General features: G+C 44.7%; 2 protein-coding genes across 2 annotated transcripts in view; one reads left to right on the top strand and one right to left on the bottom strand.

The window, feature by feature from the left end:
• eif2b1 (eukaryotic translation initiation factor 2B, subunit 1 alpha) overlaps window positions 1–26,610 on the top strand; it is a 1,065,098-nt gene that overhangs the window by 608,516 nt on the left and 429,972 nt on the right. The gene's annotated exons all lie outside the window — the stretch shown is intronic.
• Window positions 1–26,610, bottom strand: part of dnah10 (dynein axonemal heavy chain 10) — a 350,590-nt gene that overhangs the window by 59,256 nt on the left and 264,724 nt on the right. Inside the window, 5 exon segments of the mRNA XM_078554603.1 lie at window positions 2,470–2,691; window positions 19,375–19,592; window positions 19,768–19,904; window positions 22,741–22,922; window positions 25,397–25,571. Of these exon segments, the coding sequence (XP_078410729.1) occupies window positions 2,470–2,691; window positions 19,375–19,592; window positions 19,768–19,904; window positions 22,741–22,922; window positions 25,397–25,571 (934 nt within the window).

Raw genomic sequence — 26,610 nt, 5'->3', positions numbered from 1 at the left:
ATAAGTTCAAGGTGAGGGGCAGGAGGTTTGGGGGGGATGTGAGGAAAAACATTTTTACCCAGAGGGTGGTGACGGTGTGGAATGCGCTACCTGGGAGGGTGGTGGTGGCGGGTTGCCTCACATCCTTTAAAAAGTACCTGGATGAGCACTTGGCACGTCATAACATTCAAGGCTATGGGCCAAGTGCTGGTAAATGGGGTTAGGTAGGTAGGTCAGGTGTTTCTCACGTGTCGGTGCAGACTCGATGGGCCGAAGGGCCTCTTCTGCACTGTGAGATTCTGTGAAATATATCCAAGGTTGTCAAAAGAAGCAAGGGAGAAAATTGCGGAGGCTTTGGTCATCATGTTTCAATCCTCCCTGGCTGCAGGAGTGGTGACAGAGGAATGGGGAACTGCCAACACTGTGCAGTTGTTTAAAAGGGGAGGAAGGGATAATCTGAGTAATTGGGGCCGGGATTTTCCGTGCCCGCCAGTGTCGAGTGTGTTCGGTGGCATGAGTGGACAATATGACGCAATTGGTTTCACAACGGCGTGAAACCAGTTTGTGATCGACCGCTCAGCCCACCGATGGCAGGCCGTGTTTCCCGCCATCAGGAACCTCATTGTAATACATCAGTATATCATTATTAGGCTTGCCCACCGGACTTGTCTCCTCCACCCAACCCGACCCCGCCAACTGGATTGTCTGCCCACATCAGTGGGCAAATATGCTGATGTGTTTCACAATAGCACATAAGCAACGAGCGCCTGGCAGGCTGCACTTCGCTTGGGACTTCAAGGTTTGTTTACCTACCTTGCTTCGGTCAGCACTCGCAGTCAGCAGTGCCAGGCTTCACAGAGAGCATCACATCGCTTTTAGGAGGTCTCACGGGTAGGTCTCTACCTACCAGATTAGCCATACGTAGGTGGCTTTTCAATGGCTGCAGGGCAAGGTATTGCTTAGGGAAAGGGGGAGAAGTGGCTTCTGGCAAGGGAAGAGGCTGCAGGGGGAGGGCTGTACTAGAGGGGAGGGGGGTATCCCAGGGTGATTGTGGAGGCACATGTTAACCTGTGCAAGTGGCCTCAAAATGGCCGAGGAGGCAGTCTCCAGAGGAAATGAGGCCAGACGGACGTGTGAGGGAGTGAGAGAGTATGGCTAGTGATGTCCCTTGAGTTGGCAGTGAGTGAGATGCCAGTGAACGTGTGATGGGCTTGTGTGTGAGTTTAGAGTGAATATATGTTTGCCTTACCCTGGCTGCATGGATGAGGTTATTCATCCTCTATCTGCATTGGATGGACAACTTCTGTGCAGCACTGGCAGTGGCCACTGCTGTCACTGCCTGCCGCCACTGCTGTCACTGCCTGCCATGCTGGATTGGTGATGTCGCTGCCAGTCCTGCGGCCTAGAGCGGGTGTAGAGAACCTCACAGCAGGCCTCTACAGCATCCAAATGGCATTCCAGTGATGTGTCATTAAGCCTAGGAGCTGCAGTCTTTTTGCCTTTCGTGGACTTCTTCCCTGCAGTAGCTGTTGGGTGGAAACACCGAGGCTGGACTTTAAATATGGCACCTGGTGTGATGAAGCAGCAAGATGATGGCGTGGTGGGTGAATGAGAGCCAGCCGTCATGGAAATAGTGTTTCCCGGGAATGCATAAGTAATGTGGCGGGTTCGGGGCAAGACAGCGTGAAAATCCGCCATCGCCACCAGCCACTACAGCACTCAATGCAAACCTGGGATGATTCTGCCCGTAGGTCGGTTAGTTTAACTTCAGTTGTGAGCAAATTATTAGAACAAACTCCAAGGGACAGTATAAGCCTTCATTTAGAAAGGCACAGATTAATCAAGGAAAGTTAACATGGATTTGTAAAGGGAAGGTCATGTCTGACTAACTTGGTTGAATGGTTTTGAGGTGGTAACAAGTAGGGTTGATGAGAGCAGTGCAATGGATGTGTCTACATGGATTTTAGCAAGGCTTTCAACAAGGTCCCACATGGCAAGCTGGTCAACAAATAAAAGCTCATGGGATCCAAGGGAGAGTGGCAAATTGGATCCAGAAAAGGCTGAGAGGCAAGAAACTAAGGGTTATGATTGACAGGTATTTTTGGGACTAAAGGACTGTTACCACTGGGGTTTCACAAGGCTCAGTACTGGGACACTTGCTTTTTGCAGTTTATATAAATGGCTTAGGCTCAAATGTAGGGGACGTGATAAAGAAGTTTGCAGACGATACAAAAAATGGCTGTGTGGTTGACAGCGAGGAGGAAAGCTTAAGGAAAATATAGATGATCTGTTCATTGTAGTAAAGTGCCTTGAATTGTCTTGAGGTTGAGAAAGGCGTTATATAAATACAAGTCTTTCTACTTCTATTATGAAACCAAAGAGGAAAATTGGCTCCAATCGTTACGTTATCTGTAAAGCTGTGGTTTTCAGGCATAAGGGCAAAATTTAACAGGAGCAATATAATCATATTTGTACTATGATGCAACACACCTGCTGATTTCAACTTCATCTGTAAGCAAGTTTTCCAAACGAAACGGTTGACTCAATGGAATTTCACGTTTCAGTACATCATTCTGCCATTCATGGTAAATCATTTCACTGCGGAACTCTGAGCTAAAAGCCCCTTCATAGCTCAGAAAAGCAGCACAAATCAGACAATCTCCAAGTAATCTCACTCGACGTATCTTTAGATCCTCCAAGTCCTTTGTCCATCTGAGTGGGGGAAATTGAAGATGAATGCTTTTCTTATGCTCAGACAGCAGCAAAATTTCTATATACCATGTTTAATTAAATATTTTAACTCAGTCTTAAGGGATTTATGTTCCATACTAAAAACTAATGTTGATATTTGAATTTCAATTTAAATTGGAGAGTAATTATTTATTGATAATGGTGTGCCAACTGAACTGCTTTCTAATTCCTGAATTAATAGAGCCCTTCATCCTTTAACTAGTACTACCATAAACGGAAAAAAATATTCATTTGCCTCCCCTGCTGGCTGTACACAAATTGGCTGCATTATTTGCCTATATAAACAACAGTGACTGCACTTAATAATTAATTGACTGGCTGTTATACACTTTGAGGTGGTGCAAGACCATGCAAGGTGCTAAATCAATGCAAGTTATTCCTTTCTTGAGATAGATTTTCTTTGATTATCTTTAGTATTACTTCTAAATCAAACTAACATCCAAAGGAAATGTCTTTCAAGAATGTGTTACAGGGCACAGGGAAGAAGATTTGAAATGCTATCACTGCAAGATGATGATGGGCCATGTCATGATGGAAAAAAAGAATGTGTGTAAAGAAAAACATATCTCTATGCATTCTGCAAAGTCAACTTCTTTGCTTCCAATTAGTGTCATCCTTTCACTACCAGTCTGTGCTAGTCAGGGATTTTTTCCTTTCTCAAAGAGATACTGGCCAAAATCTTTCAGTCTTCAGGTTGTCGGAGATGGGATGCACATCGGGCGATGCACATTAGGGCCTTGCGGAAGTCCTGAGGTGCAGCCATCCATAGGAATTGCCCACGAAATTTAAACTTCCGATGGGCTGATTTCCTGCTGCCCGGGACCCTCCGCAAGTGTCTCTGACCCTGAGTTCAGGGCGGAATCTTGGGTGAGATACACAGGACTTACCTGTGTACTTACTCTGGAAATGTTGGACAGTTTAATAAATCGATGTAACACCTGTGTAACTCCACAACTGACTCCCCCAATCACCCACCCGAAATCCTGACTACCCCCTCACCACCTGACTACACCCCCATGCACCTGGCTATCCCCTGACCACCTGATTAGCCCTGACCATCTGACTACCACCACCCCTCAACCACCCAAGTACCCACTAACCCAATGTTACTACCCCGCAACCATCCGACCACCTGGCCCAACATGACTACCCCTCAACCCGACAACCCCACGACCTGACTACATCCCCAACAACCTGGCTATTCCTGACAACCTGACTACTGCTATGACCCAATTACCCCTTCATCTGACCACCCACCAGACCTGATGCAACTAACCCCGGCTACCCCCCGACCTGACTATGCCCCAACTCAACTATCCCCCGACCCCACTACCCCTCGAACTGACTAGCCCCCTGGGCCTGACCCAACTACACCCCTACCAGACGTGAATACACCGCACCTGACTAACCATCTACTCAACTACGCGCGCCCCCCACCCATACAAGCACACTAACATATCAAATTAGGGACAGCAGAAGGAAATTCAGCCCCTCGAGCCTACTCCACCATTTAACTAGATCATGGCTGATCTGATTGTAACCTCAACTCCATATTCTCTCCTACCCCCCAATAAGCTTTTACCCCCTTGCTTGTCAAGAATCTATCCACCTCTGCCTTAAAAATATTCAAAGACTCTGCTTCCACCACCTTTTCAGGAAGAGAGTTCCAAAGTCTCACAACCCTCTGAAAGAAAAAAATTCTCCTTATCTGTCATAAATGGGCAATTCCTTATTTTTAGAACCCCTAGTTCTCGGTTCTCCCACAAGAGGAAACATCCACCCTGTCAAGACCCCTCAGGGTCTTATATGTTTCAAGCAAGTCGCCTCCTACTCTTCTAAACTCCAGTGGATACAAGCCCAGCCTGTCCAACTTTTCCTCATAAGACAACCTCCCAATCCTGGTATTAATCTAGTAAACCTTCTCTGAACTGCTCCCAACGCATTTGTATCCTTTGTTAAATAAGGAGACCAATATTGTACACAGTACTCCACATGTGGTCTCACCAATGCATAACCTCCTTATTTTTGTATTCAATTCCCCTTGCAATTATCGATAACATTCTATTAGCTTTCCCAATTGCCTGCTGTACCTGCACACTAACCTTTTGTGATTCATGCACTAGAATACCCAGATCCTACCTATCTTTGTGTCATCAGCAAAATTTAGCAACCATACCTACGGTCCCTTCATCCAAAATATTTATATAAATTGTAAAAAGTTGAGGCCCCCAGCACTGATCCGTGTGGCACACCACTCGTTATATCTTGCTAATCAGAAAATGACTCATTTATGCCTACTTTCTCTGTTTCCTGTTAGCTAGCCAATCTATCAATGCCAATATTTTACCCCCTACAATATAAGCTTTTATTTTCCACAATAACCTTTGATGCGGCACCTTATCAAATGCCTTCTGGAAATCTAAGTACAGTGCATCCACCAGTTCCCTTTTATCCATAGCACATGTGACTCCTTCAAAGAATTCCAATAACTTGGTTAAACATGACTTCACTTTCACAAAACTATGTTGACTCTGCCTGATTACCTTGAATTTCCCCATGTGCCTGCTATAATGTCTTTAATAATAGCTTCTAACATTTTCCCTATGGCAGATGTTAAGCTAACTGGCATGTAGTTTCCTGCTTTCTGTCTCCATCCTTTTATGAATAAAGGCGTTACATTTGCTATTTTCCGACCTAATGGAACCTTCCCCAAATCTAGGGAATGTTGAAAAATTAAAACTAAGGCATCAACTATCTCACTGGCCACTCTTTAAAGACCCTAGAACGAAGTCCATCAGGACCCGGAGACTTGTCAGCCTGCAGCTCCAACAATTTTCTCAAGACCACTTCCTTGGTGAATGTAATTTTCTTAAGTTCCTCCCTCAATTCCATTTCCTGATTTACAGCTATTTCTGGGATGTTACTTGCATCCTCTATAGTGAAAACTGATGCAAAATATCTGTTCAATTCACCTTCCATCTCCTTACTTTCCATTATTAATTCCCTAGACCCAGTTTCTATAGGACCAATGCTCGCTTTGTTAACTTTTCTTTTTTAAATATCTATAGAAACTTTCTCTTGTACTCTAATTTTTTTTCTCCTTATTAATCTTTTAGTCATTCTTTGCTGTTTTTTACATTCTGTCCAATCTTCTGACCTGCAACCCATCTTTGCACAATTATATGCTTTTTCACTAAGTTTGCTCCTATCCTTAACTATTTTAGTTAACCACAGATAGTGGGTCCTCTCCTTGGAAAGTATCTATTCTGTATATTCTGAAATATCCCTTTAAATGTCTGCCATTGCATTTCTATTGACCTATCCTTTAACCTAATTTACCAGTTCACTTTAGCTAGATCTGCTTTCATGCCCTCATAATTGCCCTTATTTAAATTTAAAATACTAGTCTTGGACCCACTTTTCTCTCCCTCAAACTGAATGTAAGATTCAATCATATTATGATCGCTGCTACCTAGGGGTGCCTTCACTATGAGGTTATCAATTAATCCTTTCTCGTTGCACAATACCAGGTCTACTACAGCCTGCTCTCTGTTTGGCTCTAGAACATGCTATTCTAAGAAACTATCCTGAAAATCATTCTCTGGGCTCCTCATCTACGCTACCTTTACCCATCTGATTTTTCCAGTCTATATGTAGATTAAAATCCTCCATGATTATCGGTGTACCTTTCTGACAAGCTCCGATTATCTCTTCCTTTATACCCCATCCTACCATGTGGTTACTATTAGGTGGCCTATACACCACTCCCACAAGTGACTTATCATTCTTCATCTCTACCCAAACCACTTCTACATCCTGGTTTCCTGAACTTAGGTCATCCCTCTCTACTGTGCTAATACCCATCATTAATTAACATTAATTAACAGAGCCACCCTTCCGCCTTTTCCTAGCTTCTTATCCTTCCTAAATGTCATGTACCCTTCAATTTTGAGGTGCAAATCTACGTTAACCTGCAGCCATGTCTCTGTAATGGCTATCATATCGTACTTATTTATTTCTATTTGAGCTATCAGTTCATCTGTTTTGTTTTGAATGCTGTGTGCATGCAAATGCACAGCCTATGGTTGTCCTTTTATTATTTTTGTAGCGTTTAGCCTTATCTGCTGAGTAACTCTTAGATTTGTACTCTCTGTCCCTTCTCATAGTCTGTTTATCATTTCTCATATTAATACCTTTCTCTCTTGTCTCTACGCTTTGCTTTACGTCTTCCTAAATTTGCTCCCTTGTCCCCACTTTTTAGTTTAAAACCCTCTCTACTTTCCTAGTAACGTGGTTTGCTAGAACATTGGTTCTAACACGGTTCAGGTATAGACTGCCCCAACAGTACAGCCCCCATTTTCCCCAGTACAGGTGCCAGTGCCTCACAAACTAGAACCCACCTTCTCCCACACTAGTCTTTGAGCTGTGCATTCATCTCTCTAATTTTATTTACCCTATGCCAATTTGCACGTGGCTCTGGTAATAATCCAGAGATGATTAGCTTCTCATACTCTTTATGCAGAACCTCTTTCCTAGTTCTACCCATGTCTTTGGTACCTACATGGACCACGACAACAGGATCCTGCCGCTCCAATTGCAAGCTTCTCTCCAGTCCTGAGCAGATATCCCAAACCCTGGCACCAGGCAGACAACTCAGCCTTCTGGATTCTCGCTCTTGGCTGCAAAAAACAGTGTCTATCCCCTGACTTTACTGTCCCCTACTACCATGACATTCATTTTTGCTCCCCCTGCTTGAACAGCTTCCTGCATCATGGTGCCATGGCCAGTCTGCTATTCCACCCTGCAGGTCTTGCTTTTGTCCGCATAGATTGCAAGCACCTCAAACCTGTTTGACAATTGCAAAGTATGAGGCTCCTCCACTACTGTCTGCTTGGTCCCTATACTTGCCTCACTCATGGTCACACCCTCCTGTCCCTCACTGCTGACCAAAACAGACAGCCCTATTCTAAGAGGTATGACCATCTTCTGGTACAAAGTGTCCAGATATTTCTCCCCCTCCCTGATGTTGTACAGTATGTGCAGTTCTGCTTCCAGATCAATAATCCTGATCTAGAATTCCCCTAACTGCTTACACTTCCTGCAGACACATTTGCTCTGGATTGCATTGGCGTTCAGGAGGACCAACATTCCACAGCTGCAACACTGTCCTGTCATTGTTACTTATGTTATTTAGTTAATTTAATTACTTTTTTAAATAACTTAGAATAGTTCCTATGTATGCTACAATTTACTGTGCTTATTAAATGCTAATATCACATTCAACTAAGAGTCATACATTTCTTAATTCCTAATTGGCTTACCAGTTACTCATTAACCAGCTCCTTCTGCTGCACCGAAGTAAGAAAATAATAGAAAAGAAAGAGCAACTCCTTCCCCCACTCTACTTCCCTAATTACATGGCTTGCTAGAACACTGGTTCCAGCATGGTTCAAGTATAGACCATCCCAACAGTACAGTCCCAAACTCCCCACTCACCAAACTCGTATCAGCTCACTTCACTCTGCTTTCAATCTGCACTGTTTACAGAGCTGCACCCAGACCTTTATATTTATAGTCTTTGGCGCTGAGACTAGTTTAGACTAGTTAGCCAATTAACCCTATTTTAACCAAATTAACAATTTAACTAATCAGCTGCTCTCCAGTAGAGCTTGTTTATCCCTGGCTAAGTCTGGAAGATACTTACCTCAATTTATTAATTTAAGTATTGCTGAAAAAGGAGACTTTTTCTGTTGAAGCTTTTAGCCTTACACTGATCAGGGCAATTCACAAGAATACCAAATGCAAAGGGAACAACAATTTATACTATATAAGAAGAGGGTGCTGATTGGCTGGCAAGTAAGCTCTCATTGGTACAGATGTTGCCATGTAGCTCTTTTAAAGCCAACCTAATAAACTAAATCAACAAAATGAGGGATAAAGTAAACACAGCTCCTAAGTTAGGTTAGCTGTAAAACCAAAGACAAAGTTTAAAGAAAACTTATAAACATCAAATCAAAATGCGATTAAGAGGATCGATAAAGCACCCCAGGCCCCACGGTGCCCACCGGGCACGGAACACCTCAACAGTGCCAGCAGACACAGCGTGCTCCCTCTCCAGGGACACCTGGCCGCGAACGTAGCCGCGGAAGACGGCCTAACAGTTGGGTGGGACGGCCCCCTCGATCGCCCGCTGCCTGAACCTGTTAATGGCTAACTTGGCCAAGCCCAGGAGAAGGTTCATGAAGAGATCCTCCTCCTTCCCAGCCCCCTCCGCACCGGGTGTCCATAGATCAGGAGTATGGGATTGAAGTACAAACAAAACAGTAATAAAAGGTTTTTTAAATAACTGAAAAGGGAGTGCAGCCTACAACAATTAATATAGACATGGTCCACGGACTCCACAAGACCACAAAAAGGGCAGGTATCCTGGGAGTCCGTGAACCGACACATTTGACATTTATAGGGGACTGCTGCATGCAACACCCTCCACCCCAGGTCCCCGATGGAAAGTGGGAGGACACCTCTGTAGAGGGCCTCCCAATGGGGACCTCCCCGCCGGACAGCAACAAGGCATGCCAGGGCGTGTCCGGGCGGCAGACAAGGGCAAGGAAGTGAAGGGCGTGCAGCAGCAGTCCATACAGGAAACTCCTCTGTGCCGTGCTAAATGACACGGTGGGCATTTCCCCGAGGCGGCTCATATTGCGGGGCACTGGCACCTGAGGGAGGGCTCGGGGCTTGGGGCCAATGTGGAATTCCGTCCGAACAGGGGAATGTTCAGACGGAAGACCACTGTGCACATGGGCCACCTCAAAACCCAGTATAACGTCGGGGCCGAGCATGTTGCCATGTAGTCTCTTTTAGAGTTAAAACAATTAACTAAATTAACAATAACAAGGGAGAAATCAAGCACAGCCCCCATGTTGCCATATAGGTTGCACCAATTGATGGTGACTGTCAATTAACTGCCAAACATTGTTTGAAATTTAAACCAGGCAGCTTGACTCTGATTGGTCAAGGCATTGTCCTGAGAAATGAACTAGTGAATAGCTGTCACTTATTTTGTTTAGCTGAAACAGCGCAATGTATAGAAACTAGGAGCAGTAGGCCATTTGGCCCTTCCAGCCTGCTCCGCCATTCATTATGATCATGGCTGATCATCTAACTCAATAGCCTGCTCCCGCTTTCTTCCCATACCCTTTCGCCCCAAGAGCTATATCTAACTCCTTCTTGAAAACATACAATGTTTTGGTCTCAACTACTTTCTGTGGTAACGAATTCCACAGGCTCATCGCTCTCTGGGTGAAGAAATTTCTCCTCATCTCAGTCCTAAATGATCTACCCCGTATCCTCAGACTGTGGCCCCTGGTTCTGGACTCCCCCACCATCGGGAACATCATTCCTGCATCTACCCTGTCTGGTCCTGTTATAATTTTATAGGTTTCTATGAGATCCCCCCTCATTCTTCTGAACTCCAGCGAATATAATCCTAATCGACTTAATCTCTCCTCATATGTCAGTCCTGCCATCCCAGGAATCAGTCGGCAAACCTTCGCTGCACTCCCTCTATAGCAAGTACATCCTTCCTCAGATAAGGAGACCAAAACTGCTCACAATATTCCAGGTGTGGTCTCACCAAGGCCCTGTACAATTGCAGCAAGACATCCCTGTTCCTGTACTTGAATCCTCTGGCTATGAAGGCCAACTTACCATTTTGCCTTCTTTACCGCCTGCTGCACCTGCATGCTTACCTTCAGTGACTGGTGTACAAGGACACCCAGATCTCGTTGCACATTCCCCTCTCTCAATTTATAGCCATTCAGATAATAATTTGCCTTCCTGTTTTTGCTACCAAAGTGGATAACCTCACATTTATCCACATTATACTGCATCTGCCATGCATTTGCCCACTCAATCAGCTTGTACATGTTCTTTTTGTCCACAAAGAACAGGGCTCTGTGTATTAATATATGTAGCTGCCAGTACACGCAAATGAACCACACTGCAAACCCAACTGACAATCTTAAATTGGTTGTCAGCATAATTCCTAGCACACTGAGGATTATTTAGCAAATGTTGTCCAATCGCAGAATCACATTTAATGTTGGACACTGTGTTTTGAGTTTTGTAAACACAGGCTGGTTGAGTATGGCAGTACCTTGCACCTAGTGAACAGTGGAAGGGACATGCTGTTTGATACGATCTGCCAGTCTTTGGGATGTACAGACTACATACCTAGCGTCACAATGGCACTGAAATTCACATAGCACATTACTCATTTGTGTGATAGGCAAAACATCTTTTTGGCTTGACGGCAGCATCATGTTAGTGGCGAACACCACTCGTGTGAAACAGCTAGCTTCATCCGTTGCTCAAATTCTTGAGGTGTTTCGTCCTTCCAGGGTAATCTGAGGTAGACTTTTTAATGCCAAAAGAGTTTGTGCGATATATAACGCGAAATGATCTGATCAGGGTAGCCATTATCCTGCAGGATCCCTTTGATGTGTTCTATTTTGGCATCAAGCTTGCATGGTGAGCACATGGCTCGGTCTGATAAGACCAATCTTATAGCACGTGGAACTGGAAGAATCCCAATATGTATATTGACCAGTTGACCAAGACACACAAAATTGATGTCCCTCTACACCCTATCTTATCTATGACCGGTTCCGCACAACATGAATTGGCCAAATGGTTGGGCAAATTGTTACAAACAGTTTTGAACAAGTTTTCCACATACACGGTGAAGGACTCCTTCACATTTGCAAAGGATGAAAAGGACTTGCATACCGATAGCAGTGCTGTGTCGATGTGCTCGCTTGACATTGCTAGCCTATTCACCAATGTTCCACTTAAGAAAGCCATAGATATTTGCACTGTAGCACTATATCATGGTGATCAAGACCCACCAACAATGCGTGAATCAGTATTTATTGAACTTATGAACTTGGCAACTCAAGCAGTTGAGTTCAGTTTTCATGACCACATGTATGCCCAAATGGATGGTGTTGCCATGGGATCTGCTCCAGACCCAGCTCTCACAAACATTTTTGTTGGGTTCCATTAGAAACGTGTCTTCGGTGAAATGACACCTAACCTCTTACCTCTCGCATCGTTCAGATATGTGGATGATACGTTTGCTATATTTAAATCTGCAGCTCCATGTAATACTTTCCTTACAAGTCTTAATGGGCTCCATCCTGCACTCAAATTCACCTTTAAAATGGAGCAGTCAAATGAACTCCTTTTCCTTGAAGTTCTAGTTGAAAAATCTGCCGAGGAGGTGGAGGTGGGGGGGGGGGGGGGGGGGGGGGTGCGGGGGGTGGGGTTCCCTACCACGGTCTACCGCAAGCCTACCTTCACTGGTCAATATACACTTTGGGATTCTTACAGTTCCACACGCTCTAAGATTGGTCTTATTAGCAACCTTGTAAATAGGACCCTCATGAAAAGGCCTAAGGCAATCATCTTCGGCCCTGAAAAGTGCCCAGTTCGCCTCAGATTATCCTGGAAGGACAAAACATCTCAAAATTTGAGCAACAGGTGAAGCTAGCTGTTTCACGCTTTTACTGTACAGTAGCAACACGAGTGCGATTAACCACTAGCATGATGGTGCCGTCAAGCCAAAAAGATGTTCTGCCTATCACACAAATGAATAATGTTGTACATGAGTTTCAGTGCCAGTGTGATGATAGGTATGTAGGCTGTACATCCCAAAGACTGGTGGATCGTGTCAAACAGCATGTCCCAGCCGTTGTTCGAAATGGGCAAGGTACAGAACGTACCCAACCAGCCCTTGCTTGCAAAACTCAAAACACAGTGTCCAACATTAGATGTGATTCTGCGATTGGACAACATTTGCTAAATAATCCTCAGTGTGCTAGGAATTACGCTGACAACCAAGTTAAGATTGTCAGTCAGGTTCACAGTGTGGCGCATTTGCATGTATTGGGAGGTACACATATTAATGCAGAGGCCCCTGTTCTTTGCAGAGAGAAAGAATATGTGCACATAGAGTCATAGAGGTCTAAAGCACAGAAAAAGGCCCTTCGGGTCTGCACCCATCACACAAGTACCTAACTATTCTAATCCCATTTTCCAGCATGAGGCCCATAGCCTTGTATGCCATGGCATCGCAAGTGCACATTCAAATACTTCTTAAATGTTATGAGAGTTTCTGCCTCTACCACCATTTCAGGTAGAGAGTTCCAGATTCCCACCACCCTCTGGGTGAAGAAAATTCTTCCTCACATCCCCTCTAAACCTCCTTCCCCTTACCTTAAATCTATGCCCCCTGGTTATTGATCCCTCCACCAAGGGGGAAACTTCCTTCCTGTCTACCCTATCTATGCCCCTCATAATTATATACCTCAATCATGTCCTCCCTCAATCTCCTCTGCTCCAGGGAAAATAACCCCAGTCTATCCAATCTCTCCTCATAACTAAAACTCTCTCAGGAAACACGCTGGTAAATCCCCTCTGCACTCTCTCTGGTGCAATAACATCCTTCCTATAATGCGGATTCCAGAATTGCATGCGATACTCTAGCTGTGGCCCAACAACGTTTTATACAGTTCCAGCATAACCTCCCTGCTCTTATATTCTGTGCCTCGGCTAATAAAGGCAAGTAATACTTTCCTTACACGTCTTAATGGGCTCCATCCTGCACTCAAATTCACCTTTAAAATGGAGCAGTCAAATGAACTCCTTTTCCTTGAAGTTCTAGTTGAAAAATTTGCCGGGGAGGTGGGGGGTGCGGGGGGGGGGGGGGGGGGGGGGGGGGGGCGGAGTCTACCGCAAGCCTACCTTCACTGGTCAATATACACTTTGGGATTCTTACAGTTCCACACGCTCTAAGATTGGTCTTATTAGCAACCTTGTAAATAGGGCCCTCATGAAAAGGCCTAAGGCAATCACCTTCGGCCCTGAAAAGTGCCCAGTTTGCCTCAGATTATCCTGGAAGGACAAAACATCTCAAAATTTGAGCAACAGGTGAAGCTAGCTGCTTCACGCTTTTACTGTACAGTAGCAACACGAGTGAGATTAACCAGTAACATGGTGCTGCCGTCAAGCCAAAAGATGTTCTGCCTATCACACAAATGAATAATGTTGTATATGAATTTCAGTGCCAGTATGATGATAGATATGTAGGCTGTACATCCCAAAGACTGGTGGACTGTGGGCAAGTATCCCGTATGCCTTCTTAACCACCTTATCTATCCGTCCCATTACCTTAAGGGACCGGTGGACATGCACACCAAGGTCCCTCTGATCCTCGGTACTTCCCAGGGTCCTACCACTCATTGTGTATTCCCATGCCTTGTTTGTCCTGCCCAAGGGCATCACCTCACACTTATCTGGATTAAGTTCCATTTGCCACTGATCAGACTATCTGACCAGCCTGTCTATATCCTCCTGTAACCTAAGGCTATCCTCCTCACTATTTATCACCCCACCAATTTTCATGTCAACCACGAACTTACTGATCAACCCTCCTACATTCAAGTCTAAATCATTTATATATACCACAAACAGCAAGGGACCCAACACCGATACCTGTGGAACCCCACTGGACACAGGCATCCAGTCACAAAAACACCCCTCGACCATCACCCTCTGCTTCCTGCCACTCAGCCAATTCTGGATCCAATTCGCCAAATTGCCTTGGATCCCATGGGCTCTTACCTTCATTATCAGTCTCCCATGCGGGACCTTATCAAAAGTCTTACTGGAAGTCCAAGCAGACTACGTCAAATGCATTGCCCTCATCTGCACACCTGGTCACCTCCTCGAAAAATTCAATCAAATTGGTCAGACATGACCTCCCCTTAACAAAACTGTGCTGACTGTCCTTGATTAATCCCTGCCTCTCCAAGTGTAGATTAATTCTGTCCCTCAGAATTGCTTCCAATAGTTCCCCCACCACTGAGGTTAGACTGACTGGCCTGTAGTTCCCTGGTTTATCCCTTCCTCCCTTCTTGAATAACGGTACCACATTGACCATCCTCCAGTCCTCTGGCACCTCTCCTGTGGCCAGAGAGGTATTGAAAATTATTGCCGGCGCCCCTGCTATCTTCTCCCTTACCCCACTCAACAGCCTGGGATACGTTTCATCCGGGCCTGGAGATTTATCTACTTTTAAGCCTGCCAGACCACTTAGAACCTCCTCCCTTTCTATACTAATTTCTTTAATTATATCACAGTTCTTCTACCGGATATCCATAGCCACGTCGTCCCTCTCACTTGTGAACACCGACACAAAGTATTCATTTAGAACCCTACCTACGTCTTCCGGCTCCACACACAAATTACCATTATGATCCTTAATGGGCCCTACTCTTTCCCTGGTTATCCTCTTACTCTTAATGTACTTGTAAAATAACTTTGGATTTTCCTTTATCTTACCTGCCAATGTTTCTTCATGCCCCCTTTTTGCTCTCCTAATTTCCTTTTTAAGTTCCCCCCTACACGTTCTATACTCCTCTAGGGTTTCTGCTGATTTGAGCCCTCGGTATCTGCCATAAGCCTCCTTTCTTCTCTTTAACCAATCCTGTATATCCCTCAACATCCAGGGTTCCCTGGATTTGTTGGTCCCACCCTTTGTCTTTCCTGGAATATGTTGGCCCTGTACTCTCCCATTTCCTTCTTGAATGAGTCCCACTGCTTTGACGCAGATTTACCTAAAAGTAGCTGCTCCCAGTCCACTCTGGCCAAATCACATCTGATCTTATTAAAATCAGCCTTCCCACAATTTAGAACTCTGATTTCTGGCCCATCCTTGTCCTTTTCCATAGCAACCTTGAATCTATCGGAGTTATGATCACTATCTGCAAAATGCTCCTCCACCAATACCTCTACCACTTGCCATGCTTCATTCCCTAAAATTAAGTCCAGGACCGCCACTCTCTTGTAGAGCCTTCTATGTACTGGCTTAAAAAGCTCTCCTGGCTGCATTTTAAGAATTCCGCTTCCTCTAAACCTATCACACTATGACTAACCCAGTTAATGTTGGGGAAGTTGAAATCCACCACTATTACTACCCTATTATTTTTACACTTCTCTGAAATTTGCCTATATATCTGCTCTTCTATTTCTCTCTGACTGTTTGGGGGCCTATAGCACACTCCCAGCAATGTGATTGCTCCTTTTTTGTTTTTAAGTTCTACCCATATGGCTTCATTTGAAGAGCCTTTTAAGATGTCATCCCTCCTTACTGCTGTAATTGATTCCTTGATCAATATTGCGATACCCCCTCCTCTTTTACCTCCTTCCCTGTCTCGCCTGAAGACCCTATATCCTGGAATATTGAGCTGTCAATCCTGCCCCTCTCTCAACCATGTCTCTGTGACAGCAATGACATCATACTTCCATGTGTTAATTTGTGCCCTCAACCCATCTGCCTTATTCATCAGACTCCTTGCATTAAAATAAATACCATCCAACCTTGCCAAACTCCCTTGTGCCTTAACTGCCCTCTAATTTCTTTGCCTTCCAGACTCACTTGCTCTCTCTTCTAATTTTGGCTGTGCATCTCCCCCTGCTAAACCTCCTCTCAGGATCCCATCCCCCTGCCAAGTTAGTTTAGACCCTCCCCAACGGCACTAGCAAACCTCCCCGCAAGGATGTTGGTCCCATTCCGGTTCAAGTGCAACCCGTCCACCTTGTACAGGTCCCACCCGCACCCAGAAACGGTCCCAATGTCCCAGGAATCTAAAGCCCTGCCTCATGCACCATCTCTCCAGCCACGCATTCATCTGGACTAACCTCCTATTTCTATACTCGCTGGCACGTGGCACTGGAAGTAATCCAGAGATTACTACCTTTGAGGTCCTGTTTTTCAATCTGCTTTTTCGCTCCCTAAATTCTGCTTGTAGGGCCTCATCCCTCTTTCTACCTATGCACACATTGCACCTGTTTCAGCTAAACAAAATAAGTGACAGCCATTCGCTGGTTCGTTCCTCAGGGCAATGCCTTGACCAATTAGAGTCAAGCTGCCTGGTTTAAATTTCAAACAATGCTTGGCAGTTAATTGACAGTCACCATCAGCAACGCCTCTGTCAGTCAGAGTCCACTTGCCAAACAATAAGCACTCTCTTCTCAAATAGTATAAATTGTTATTCCCTTTACATTTAGTGTTCTGGCGAATTGTCCAGAAGAGTGCAAGACGAAAACCTTCGGCAAAAGTCTTTTTTCAATAATACTCAAGTTCTGTGCTACCAAATTACTATTTATTAACTTACTTTAAGTAAATACCAGTTAACTGCTAACTGCAGGCCAGATTTTTTCAAAGGATATTGTTACTTAAAACTCCCCACTCACCAAACATGACTGCAACTGCACCCCTGCCCCAACGTGAATGCCCGCCCAACCCGATGTGACCAACCACCTGACTACCCTCAACCACCTGAGTATCTCCCCAATCTGACTGCACCTCCTGACCACCCAACCGCATTCCTGACCACCAACTAAACCCCTGACCCAACTACTCACTCACCCACCTACCCACCTCTCCCAGCTACCCACACCCACCTACCCAGTCAGCACCATTGACCACCTTCAACATTCACTCCCTCCACCACCGATGCACAGTAGCAGCAGTGTGTACCATCTACAAGATGCACTGCAGCAACTCACCAAGGCTCCTTTGACAGCACCTTCCAAACCCACAACCTCAACCACGTAGAAGGACAAGGGCAGCAGGTGCATGGGAACACCACCCCACCTGCAAGTTGTCCCCCCAAGATACACCATCCTGACTTGGAACTGTGTTGCCAATCCTTCACTGTCATTGGTTCAAAGTCCTGGAACTCCCTCCCTAACAGCACTGTGGGTGTACCTACACCACACGAACTGCAGCGGTTCAAGAAGGAAGCTCATCACCACCTTCTCAAGGCCAGTTAGGGATGGGCAATAAATGCTGGCCTAGCCAGCAACACCTACATTCTGTGAAAAAAAACTCACCCACCTACCCATTCACTCACACCCATTCACTAACTCACACTCATTCATTAAGACAGACCTTTAAAAATCTATCTGAAGTCAGCTGCTGGCACCGCAAAATGGGGGTGTGCCCTGTCCTCCGCCCCCAGCTCTTCTCCACTCCCGGCTCTTCTCCGCTCTTTGGAGTTAGACAGAAGATGCTGCACTGCCCATTTCTGTGTCAGCTGGGATCAGAAGATCGCAGGAGAAATGGGCAGTATTATCAGGTCAGTAAAATCTTGGCAGGCAGCGACAATGTGCTGATAAGGAAAATGAACTGATAACACTATTACAGGATAGCTGCTAGCTTGGTGATTTTGGTACTTGATCAGTAGCCCAGAGGCCATCAGTGCAAATCTCACCATGGCAAGTTATGAAACTAAATTCAATAAATCTAATAATTTGGGAGTTCTCACCAGAATATGACCATGGAAGCCCCTGAATAATCAAAAAATCCAGCTGCTTCACTAATCTCCATCAGGGAAGGGAACCTGTCAGCCTTCCCCAGTCCAGCTGTATGGGATTCTAGTCCAACAGTCTAGGTGACTGTTAATGCCATCAGGGCAGTCAAAGATGAGCAATAAACACTGCTTTGTCAGTGTCAACACCTAGGGCAGAATTTTCACCTTGGCGGGCGGGTGCACACCTGCCCGCTCGAGCGTAAAATGACGGCGTTTATGTCGGGCGAGCGTCCCAACACCAAAGTGCAGTCACGCAACAGTTCGGTCGGCGGGCGCGCGCGGAAAACAGCAGCGTGCCCGCTGACAATGAAAAGGCCTGTTAGGGCCATTAAATTATCAATTAAGTTACATTTTTCGCTGCCTGACCAACCTTACGGTTGGCGGGCAGGCAAAAAGGCCAAGCGGCCTTTGCACTTTTTAGGAAACGTCATCCACAGGCAGGATAAGGTTTCCGAAAGCAAATAAAAATAAAATAAAATTATATAATTTAATTAATAACATGTCCCTGCTCATGTGACAGTGTCAAATAAGGGGACCTGTCTTATTACATTTTTAATTTCTTTATTTTTTTTACATAACCCTTCATCTTCCTGAGGCAGCTCTGTGCCTCAGGGAGATTATCAAGCGCGCACTTGCCCTGCTCACCCTCCCCCCCCCCCACCCACATAGGCCGGCTTCCCGACCGCCTCCGCTAAGCCTGCCTGACAAAGGCAAGATTTTGCCCATAATTTAGAATTTCTACACTGCGCCGAAATAATGCTTAAAGTATAATCTCGGCTATACAATGAAACATTAACCCACATTTTAACAGAATTCAAATAGTACAGCTTTAAAATAGAATTTCTCAAATGGCAAATTGAGAAAGAGGAAGGTGAGGCCAGGTCCTCATGAATCCAGTGAGGTTACTAATGCCAACTCTAGACTGAAAATCAAAAAAACAGTTCATGCTGTTGGTTTTTGCACAAACCCCAAACACTGTAATACTTGTACAAAACTGAATCAAGAAATAAAGATAAACACAAATTATAAGAGGGTGAAATTGGTCTTGGACGATAGCTGGCACATTTCGAATTCCACCTGAGGTGTGTCACCACTGACACTGTGAAAAGGAAAACAGGATGCCAATTCACGATCACCTATTTCCCCTACCAAGGATAACTTACACCCCCTAGTTTTGATGCATTGAACATTTGTTGACAGGACTGACCGAACATTTTCAGATCCCAATCCAGAGATCAGTTTGTCCGCAGCCACTAATCTCCGTTCCATGATTTCTGCTTCTTCTTGAAGTTGTTGCTTGTCTCTCATTGCAGCCTCGTAACGATCACTCAAGGCTTGAAGCTCCCTCTGTATGGCTGCCAGCTCTGCCTGGATCTTTTCCAGATCCCGTTTGCTTTGATAGTAATTTCGTTCTAACCTGGCAACCTACAGAAATAACAAATATATTCAGTTGGCTTTCATTCCACATCCAACAGATCATGTTTCAGGGAGAGAAATATTAAATCTGGCTGCTATAAAAGATCATTCTTTGATAAATGTAAAAGAAATGTATGAGTGCAGAAAGCACTATGACATTACCTTTGCTGAGAGTGATACATACCTTTTCTCGTTTTGGTTTGATTTCTCTAGCCACATCACAGTAGCCCATGACGGCCTCCACAAACTTCAACATTCCAGCCCCTGCTCTACTGATGGCCTGCATTTCATCAAATGAGGTGTTCAGATTCTTGAGAAAACCTACAAATGGAAACACTATTACATAGAAAATAGGAGCAGGAGTAGGCCACTCGGTGCCTCGAGCTGCTTTGCCATTCAATATAATCATGGCTGACCCTCTATCTCATCTCCATACTCCCGCTCCATACCACTTGACACCTTTAGAGTCCAGAAATCCATTTCCTTCTTAAATATATTCAGGGACTTGGCCTCCACAGACTTTTATGGTAGAGAATTCCACAGGTTCACCACCCTCTGGATGAAGAAGTTTCTCCTCATCTCAGTCCTAAATGGTCTACCCCATATCCTGAGACTGTGACCCCTTGTTCTAGACCCCCCCAGCCAGAGGAAACATCATCCATGTATCCAGTCTGTCCAGCCCTGTCAGAATTGTAGATGTTTCAATGAGATCTCCTCTCATTCTTCTAAACTCCAGTGAATACAGGCCTAGTCGGCCAATCTCTCCTCATACAACAATTCTGCCATCCCAGGAATCAGTCTGGTATTCATTAACAATTCACTATTCTTTAACAGTCTGACATATTTCTTTTTTAATAGCTGAACTGTGATATCGCTATGGCACATTTTTCTTTCATATTGGAGAGCTGGTTACATGATAAGACATATAGGCCCTGAATTTGTAAGGGCTTTCTGGTGTATTCCTTCCACTGGCAATGCAGAGAGAAAGCCTGGAAATGGCTATTCTGGATCTTGTCCTCTGCCGGAAGTTTCCGTGGGGGCGGGGAGAGGAACATGGTGGCTTCCCAAACTTCATTGCAACCCTGCATTAGTGTGCTCCCACTGAAAGAAGCCATAATGGCTACATGAAGGGTAATAATGTAGTGGTTATTTTACTGGATTAGTACTTAAGAGGCCAGGGCTGGTATTCCAGAAAATATGAACTCAAATTCTATCATAGCAGTTTTAGAATCTGAATATAATTCAATAATCTGGCAATAATTCAGTTCACTCACTTTTCAATTCAATTCACTTCATTATTATCCATACATAAATTATCCATAAGGAAATTTGTTTCAGGTACATTGCTAATTCGTTAAAATAAATATATATGAATAATAACAATAAAAGAAAGAAAATTACCGTATCACAGATATCTAACTCTAATTAGATTTGTGTTTAAAAACTATTCCAGTGCATTATAATCAGTCAGTAAGTCCTGCCTTGAGTGCATGTCCCGATCCATACGTCAAACTTCTGTATGAAGTTCTTATAGAGATGGGCAAAAAGAAGTTCAGGGACTGATTGTTTCTGCATCTGAGGGATTATAGCCTTTTCCCTTGAACATATCCAACAGTAATACCGAGATGTGGTGATGTTCATTGTTCATGAAATTCTTTACTTGCTTCAAAATTTATCAAGAGCAAATTTCATCACAAAAGATCTGCCTGGTTCAATAATCTCTGTACCTTTAAAGACCCTGTTTTCCTAAGACAACACCAAGCCAATACCAAGTGAGACATCCGAGAAGGATAGCAGTCTCAACTACAGCCGTATAGAAGAGTCTCATTTCTGTCGGATCTACACAAAAGGATTTTAATTTTCTGAGATAGTATAATCATGTATGTTCCTTGGCCACCACATTTGTATACTGCTGTGCACAGTTTATGTGATCATAAAAAGCATCAATAGGAGTGACTGTAAAGCTCTTGGATTGTCATCAAAACCTAATGATTCACTAATGTCCTTTGGGAAAGGAAACATGCCATCCCATATGTGACTCTAGTTCTTCATCAATGAAGGTTTTCCCACAGTTGTATAAAATCATTAGTGATGGTCAATGCCAGCCTTGCCAGCAACATCCACATCCTGAGACTTCACAAAAAAAGTGAGCCCAGCAGAGGGGATGACAGGCTAGCCAGAGAAGCAGGCTTCAATCAAGTAAGATCTTTTCTTCAATATTCTTTGTCATAAAAACCACCACCCAGACTTCAGAGGCTGAATTTTTCTCTTGTCAGGCGGGCGCACGCCTACCCAAACGAAAGTAAAATAGTGCGCTTGCCCGATGTCATTGCGTGCTCTCATGATATTTCGCTCGGTGGGCACACACAAGAGGTGACAGCGCACCGGCCGACAATTAAGAGGCCTATTAAGGCCCTTAATCAATGAATTGATTTGAATTTTTTGCTGCCGGTCTAACTGTTTGGTTGGCGGGCGGGCGATAAGGCCAAGCAGCCTTTGCATTTTTGGCGAAACCTCATCCTTGGGCAAGATGAGGTTTCCACCAGTGATTTGAAAAAAAACTTTTAAAACTCACATTTGACATGTCCCTGCTCATGTGATATATTCACATGAGGGGACACATTTTCATTATTTTTAATATCTTTATTTTTACAGTTCAAAATCTTCAGCTCCCTGAGGCAGCTCTGTGCCTCAGGGAGCTTTCATTTGCGCACATGTGCAAACCTCAGAGCTCTCATTCCTCCTGCGGCCCCCCCGCCACCCCGGCAATGCTGAGCGCTGCAGCACATGTTTCACGCTGGCCGGCCGTTAATTGGCCAACCAGCGTGAAATCGATGTCGGGGCACAATGACAGGCGGAGGTCAGCTTTGCGACTGCTTCCGGGCCATTTGCCATGCCCACCCGACAAGGGCAAAATTCTGCCCCAGATGTTCTAGTTTTTGACTATCCCTACTGACCCTGTACAAATGAGGTGCCCTCCCACTAACCCCACAGCTGCTTGTAATGTCAGCAGAGGGAGAAATCTAGGTAGATACCATAGGATCAAAAACTGCACATTTCATGAAATTTAACAAGCAATGTCCCAGTATCTGATTGTTAAAGTTACTGCAACCCGGTCAATAATGAAAACAGTTTCACTTCTAGTTCAAGCATTTACCTTTTACGGTTTTGACTTGATTCTGCCCAATAGCATCACAATCCATTTCCATCAGGACTTTTAGGAAGTTTGCCTCTGACATCATGCCTTTGGCTGATTTCCAGTTAATCTCTTTATAGCCTCTCATGACAAGGATACATTCACAAACAGTTTGCACTTGTCTCGGTGGCTTTGCAAATGATCTTTTTATATCATAAACAGAAAAATTGTTAAGTGCTGCAATAAAATTGTACCAACAAGTTCTAATTAATTGCTCAAAATGAGTTACCTTGTAATCATAAGCCAACCCTTTTAATTCATCAGTTTAGTTTTATTCTGTATTGAGAAGTGGAGGCAAAAGTTAATATCAGTGCCTTGCTTTCCTGCTTGCTATGGGGGAAATGCACATCTCACTGATATCTCATTCTCCACCTCACATACATTTAGTACAGCTAAACATTCATTATTTATCAGGCACTGCAGATGTCTGACTCTAATTGATATCAATATGTTTACCAGAGGGAAAACACTCAAATGGTCTGTTCCTAAAAGCTAGTGACATTGATCACAAGAAAAAAAGCTCATGGAGGAGCAGGAGTCACCATTCAGCCCTTTGATCCAACTCTGCCATTTAATAAGATCAAGGTTGACCTTGACGTCATCAAGTATGGGCTTGTGGGTTTAGAGAAAGGGAGAGACAGATGGAAATTATTGACATCATATACCAGACAAACAGCAATAATGAACAGATAATTCATGAACTCCATTTCCATTGACTGTCAAAAGAGAGGTCAACAATTTTGGGTACAACCATTTACAATATTATCTAGAATACTAGAATGATCCAGCACAGAAGAATGTTATTTGGGCTATCATGTATGTGTTAGTTACTCTACTGAAGGCAATATTTTTGCCATTCTCAATTCTAAATGTTTTCACCACTTTATTTGTTCCCCTTCCTTCAGTTACTCAGGCTACTGTTCGCCACTACTCTCTGCTTTCTGTTCCTTGGTCAATGTTGTATCCATTCTGCTACTGTCCCTTTAGCTCCATGGGTTTAATGCTAACATGTTTATCATGTGACACTTTATCAAAAGTCTTTTGAAAGTCCTTATACACAACACCTGCCACATTACATCATCAACCCTCTCCATTATTTCAACAAAAATATATAAATTATTATTTGAATGAAATACAGTAAGCCCTCGCTGTAAGTCACCCCGCTTTAAGTCATTTCACTTTAACGTTGTTTACTCTTTAGGACCTTTTCGGTTTATGTTGCCAATTTCAATTATACATTGTCTGCACTCTGGCTCCACCCCTCGCACACTGAACTCTGAGCCAGCCGCCGCCATGTTCTGATGCTGGAGTCGCCGCCCCAGTCACCAGAGACCCAGGCTGCAGGCAGAGAAAAAGGCCCGAGATCCGGGAACAGCAGTGCCAGCAGGGCTGGGAAGCTGCTGGCCAACAGTCGGGTGATGAAGTGAGAGTAATTTTAGGGGTGGTGGTGAGGGAGATGGAGCAGCTTCACCCATGGCCTCCCCAGCTTTTCCTGCTTCCCCCTCTCCAGCTTCTCCTGCGCCCACCTCGCCCCCAAGCTTCTCCCACGGCCCCCCAGCTTCTCTCACAGCACCCCCCAAGCTTCTCCACCACCACCACCCCCCCCCACCCCAGCTTCTCCCACAGGACGCTGCCAGTTTCTCCCGTGGCCCACTAGTTTCTCCCACAGCAACCCCTCTCCTCCCCAGCTTCTCCCACAGCCTCTCCCCACCCTCCAGCTCCATCATCACCACCCCTCCTTCCCTGGCTTCTTCCATAACACCCTGGGACGGGGGCTCGGCCCCTGCAAACTGTCAGGAAGGGGTACAGGCTCTGGAGACAGAAAGACAAAGACAGTGGGAAAGGAGAGAGAGAGAGACAGTGGGAAAGGAGAGAGAGAGAGAGAGACAGTGGGAAAGGAGAGAGAAAGAGAAAGGAGAGAGAGAGAGACAGTGGGAAAGGAAAGCCAGCAAAAAGTTGAGCTGAGTTTCAGGCGTGCAATGGGTGAGACACAGAAGCTGTGCTACTCAGGACTTGTTTGGGTGATTTAGTGTTATCTAATTTCAATGCATATAGTATTTCTGTTATATTCAGTGATTTAGTTTGTTTTGCAAGTTCCTATGGGAGCCCATGATTCACATAAAGTTGCTTCACTTAAAGTCATGATTTTCAGGAATGTAACAACTTATAGTGAGGATTTACTGTACGCTTAAGAATATTGAAATTGCAACAATGAAGATGGCTGCTAATATGATAACATCTTGTATTTATATAGCACTTCAGAAGCATTAAAAAACAAGATATGACACTCAGCCACATAAGGAGATATTAGGGCTAATGACCAAAATTTTGGCTAGAGGTAGGCTTAAAGGAGTGTCGTAAAGGAGAAAAGATAGACAGAGATATGGAGGAGTTTAGGGGGGGAATTCCAGAGTTTAGAGCCCAGGCAGCTGAAGGCACAGGTGTCAATGATGGAGGGATTAAAATAGGGGCTGCGCAAGAGGCCATAATGGAGGAATGTAAATAACTTCGAGGGTTACAGGGCTGGAGGAGATAACAGAGAAAGGGAGGAACATGGAGGGATTTGAAAACAAGGGTGAGAATTTTAAAATTGGAAGAGTTGCTTATCCAGGATTACCTGATCTCAGTGACATCAGACTTATCCAAGCTCTGCAATGCTATTCTGGCAGCCTCCAGAGCAGGCAAAGCTTCAGCCAAGGAATTTTCTGCATCCTGCTTTTCCACTGCTATCACCTTATTCTGTTCCTCAATCTCAGAAGCTTTCTCTTCTGCGAGCTGCTTCTTTTCCTCAGCTGAAAAATTTACATAGAAGGAACTGTAAATCTGCATTTATTTACACTTCCTTTAGTGCAAATTCAAAGATAGCCTACACATCAACAAAAACGAAATACTGTGATAAATTCATTCACTAAGTTATTCAAAAGGCCATACACTAACCTTCTACTATTGATATCAGTAAATGCATAGGTGAGGCAGGTTTTTTTTTTTGCAAAAATATACTTTATTCATAAAATATCTTCAATCACATTCCAAACCATTTCAAAAACACCATTACAAGGGTACAATCCAGGTTAAACTTTTACAAAATGTATCACCAGGTGCATCAGTACAAACAATATTACAATCATTTACAGCCTTTCATTTTGAGCTGTACAGCCCGAGGGGCTCTAAACAGTTCCCAGTCTCTCGGTGCGCTGTGGCAGAAAGGTCTTAGACAGCGACCCTTCCCCATTGCGCCTTTGCGGCAGCTGCCCCAAGCTTTAGTGCGTCCCTCAGCACGTAGTCCTGGACTTTGGATTGTGCCAGTCCGCAACAATCGGTCGGGGACAACTCTTTGTGCTGGAAGACCAACAAGTTTCGGGCAGACCAAAGCGCGTCTTTCACCGAGTTGATGATCCTCCAGCTGCAGTTGATGTTTGTCTCGGTGTGTGTCCCTGGGAACAGCCCGTAGAGCACAGAGTCCTGTGTCACAGAACTGCTCGGGATGAACCTCGACAGCAACCACTGCATCTCTCTCCAGACTTTCTTTGCAAAGGCACAATCCACAAGGAGGTGAACAACGATCTCTTCCCCACCACAGCCACCTCGAGGGCAACGTGCAGAGGGGGTGAGACTCCTGGCGTGTAGGAAGGATCTGACGGGGAGGGCCTTTCTCATCACCAGCCAAGCTACGTCTTGGTGCTTGTTGGAAAGTTCTGGCGATGAGGCATTCTGCCAAATGACTTTGACAGTCTGCTCGGGGAACCATCCCACAGGGTCCACCCTCTCCTTTTCCCTCAGGGCCTCTAGGACGTTACGTGCTGACCACTGCCTGATGGACTTGTGGTCAAA

Source organism: Cetorhinus maximus, chromosome 12 (assembly GCF_964194155.1).
Source record: "Cetorhinus maximus chromosome 12, sCetMax3.hap1.1, whole genome shotgun sequence".
NCBI lineage: Eukaryota > Metazoa > Chordata > Chondrichthyes > Lamniformes > Cetorhinidae > Cetorhinus > Cetorhinus maximus.
The sequence above is the reverse complement of the archived record's forward strand: the minus strand, read 5'-3'. Positions and strand labels throughout refer to the sequence as shown.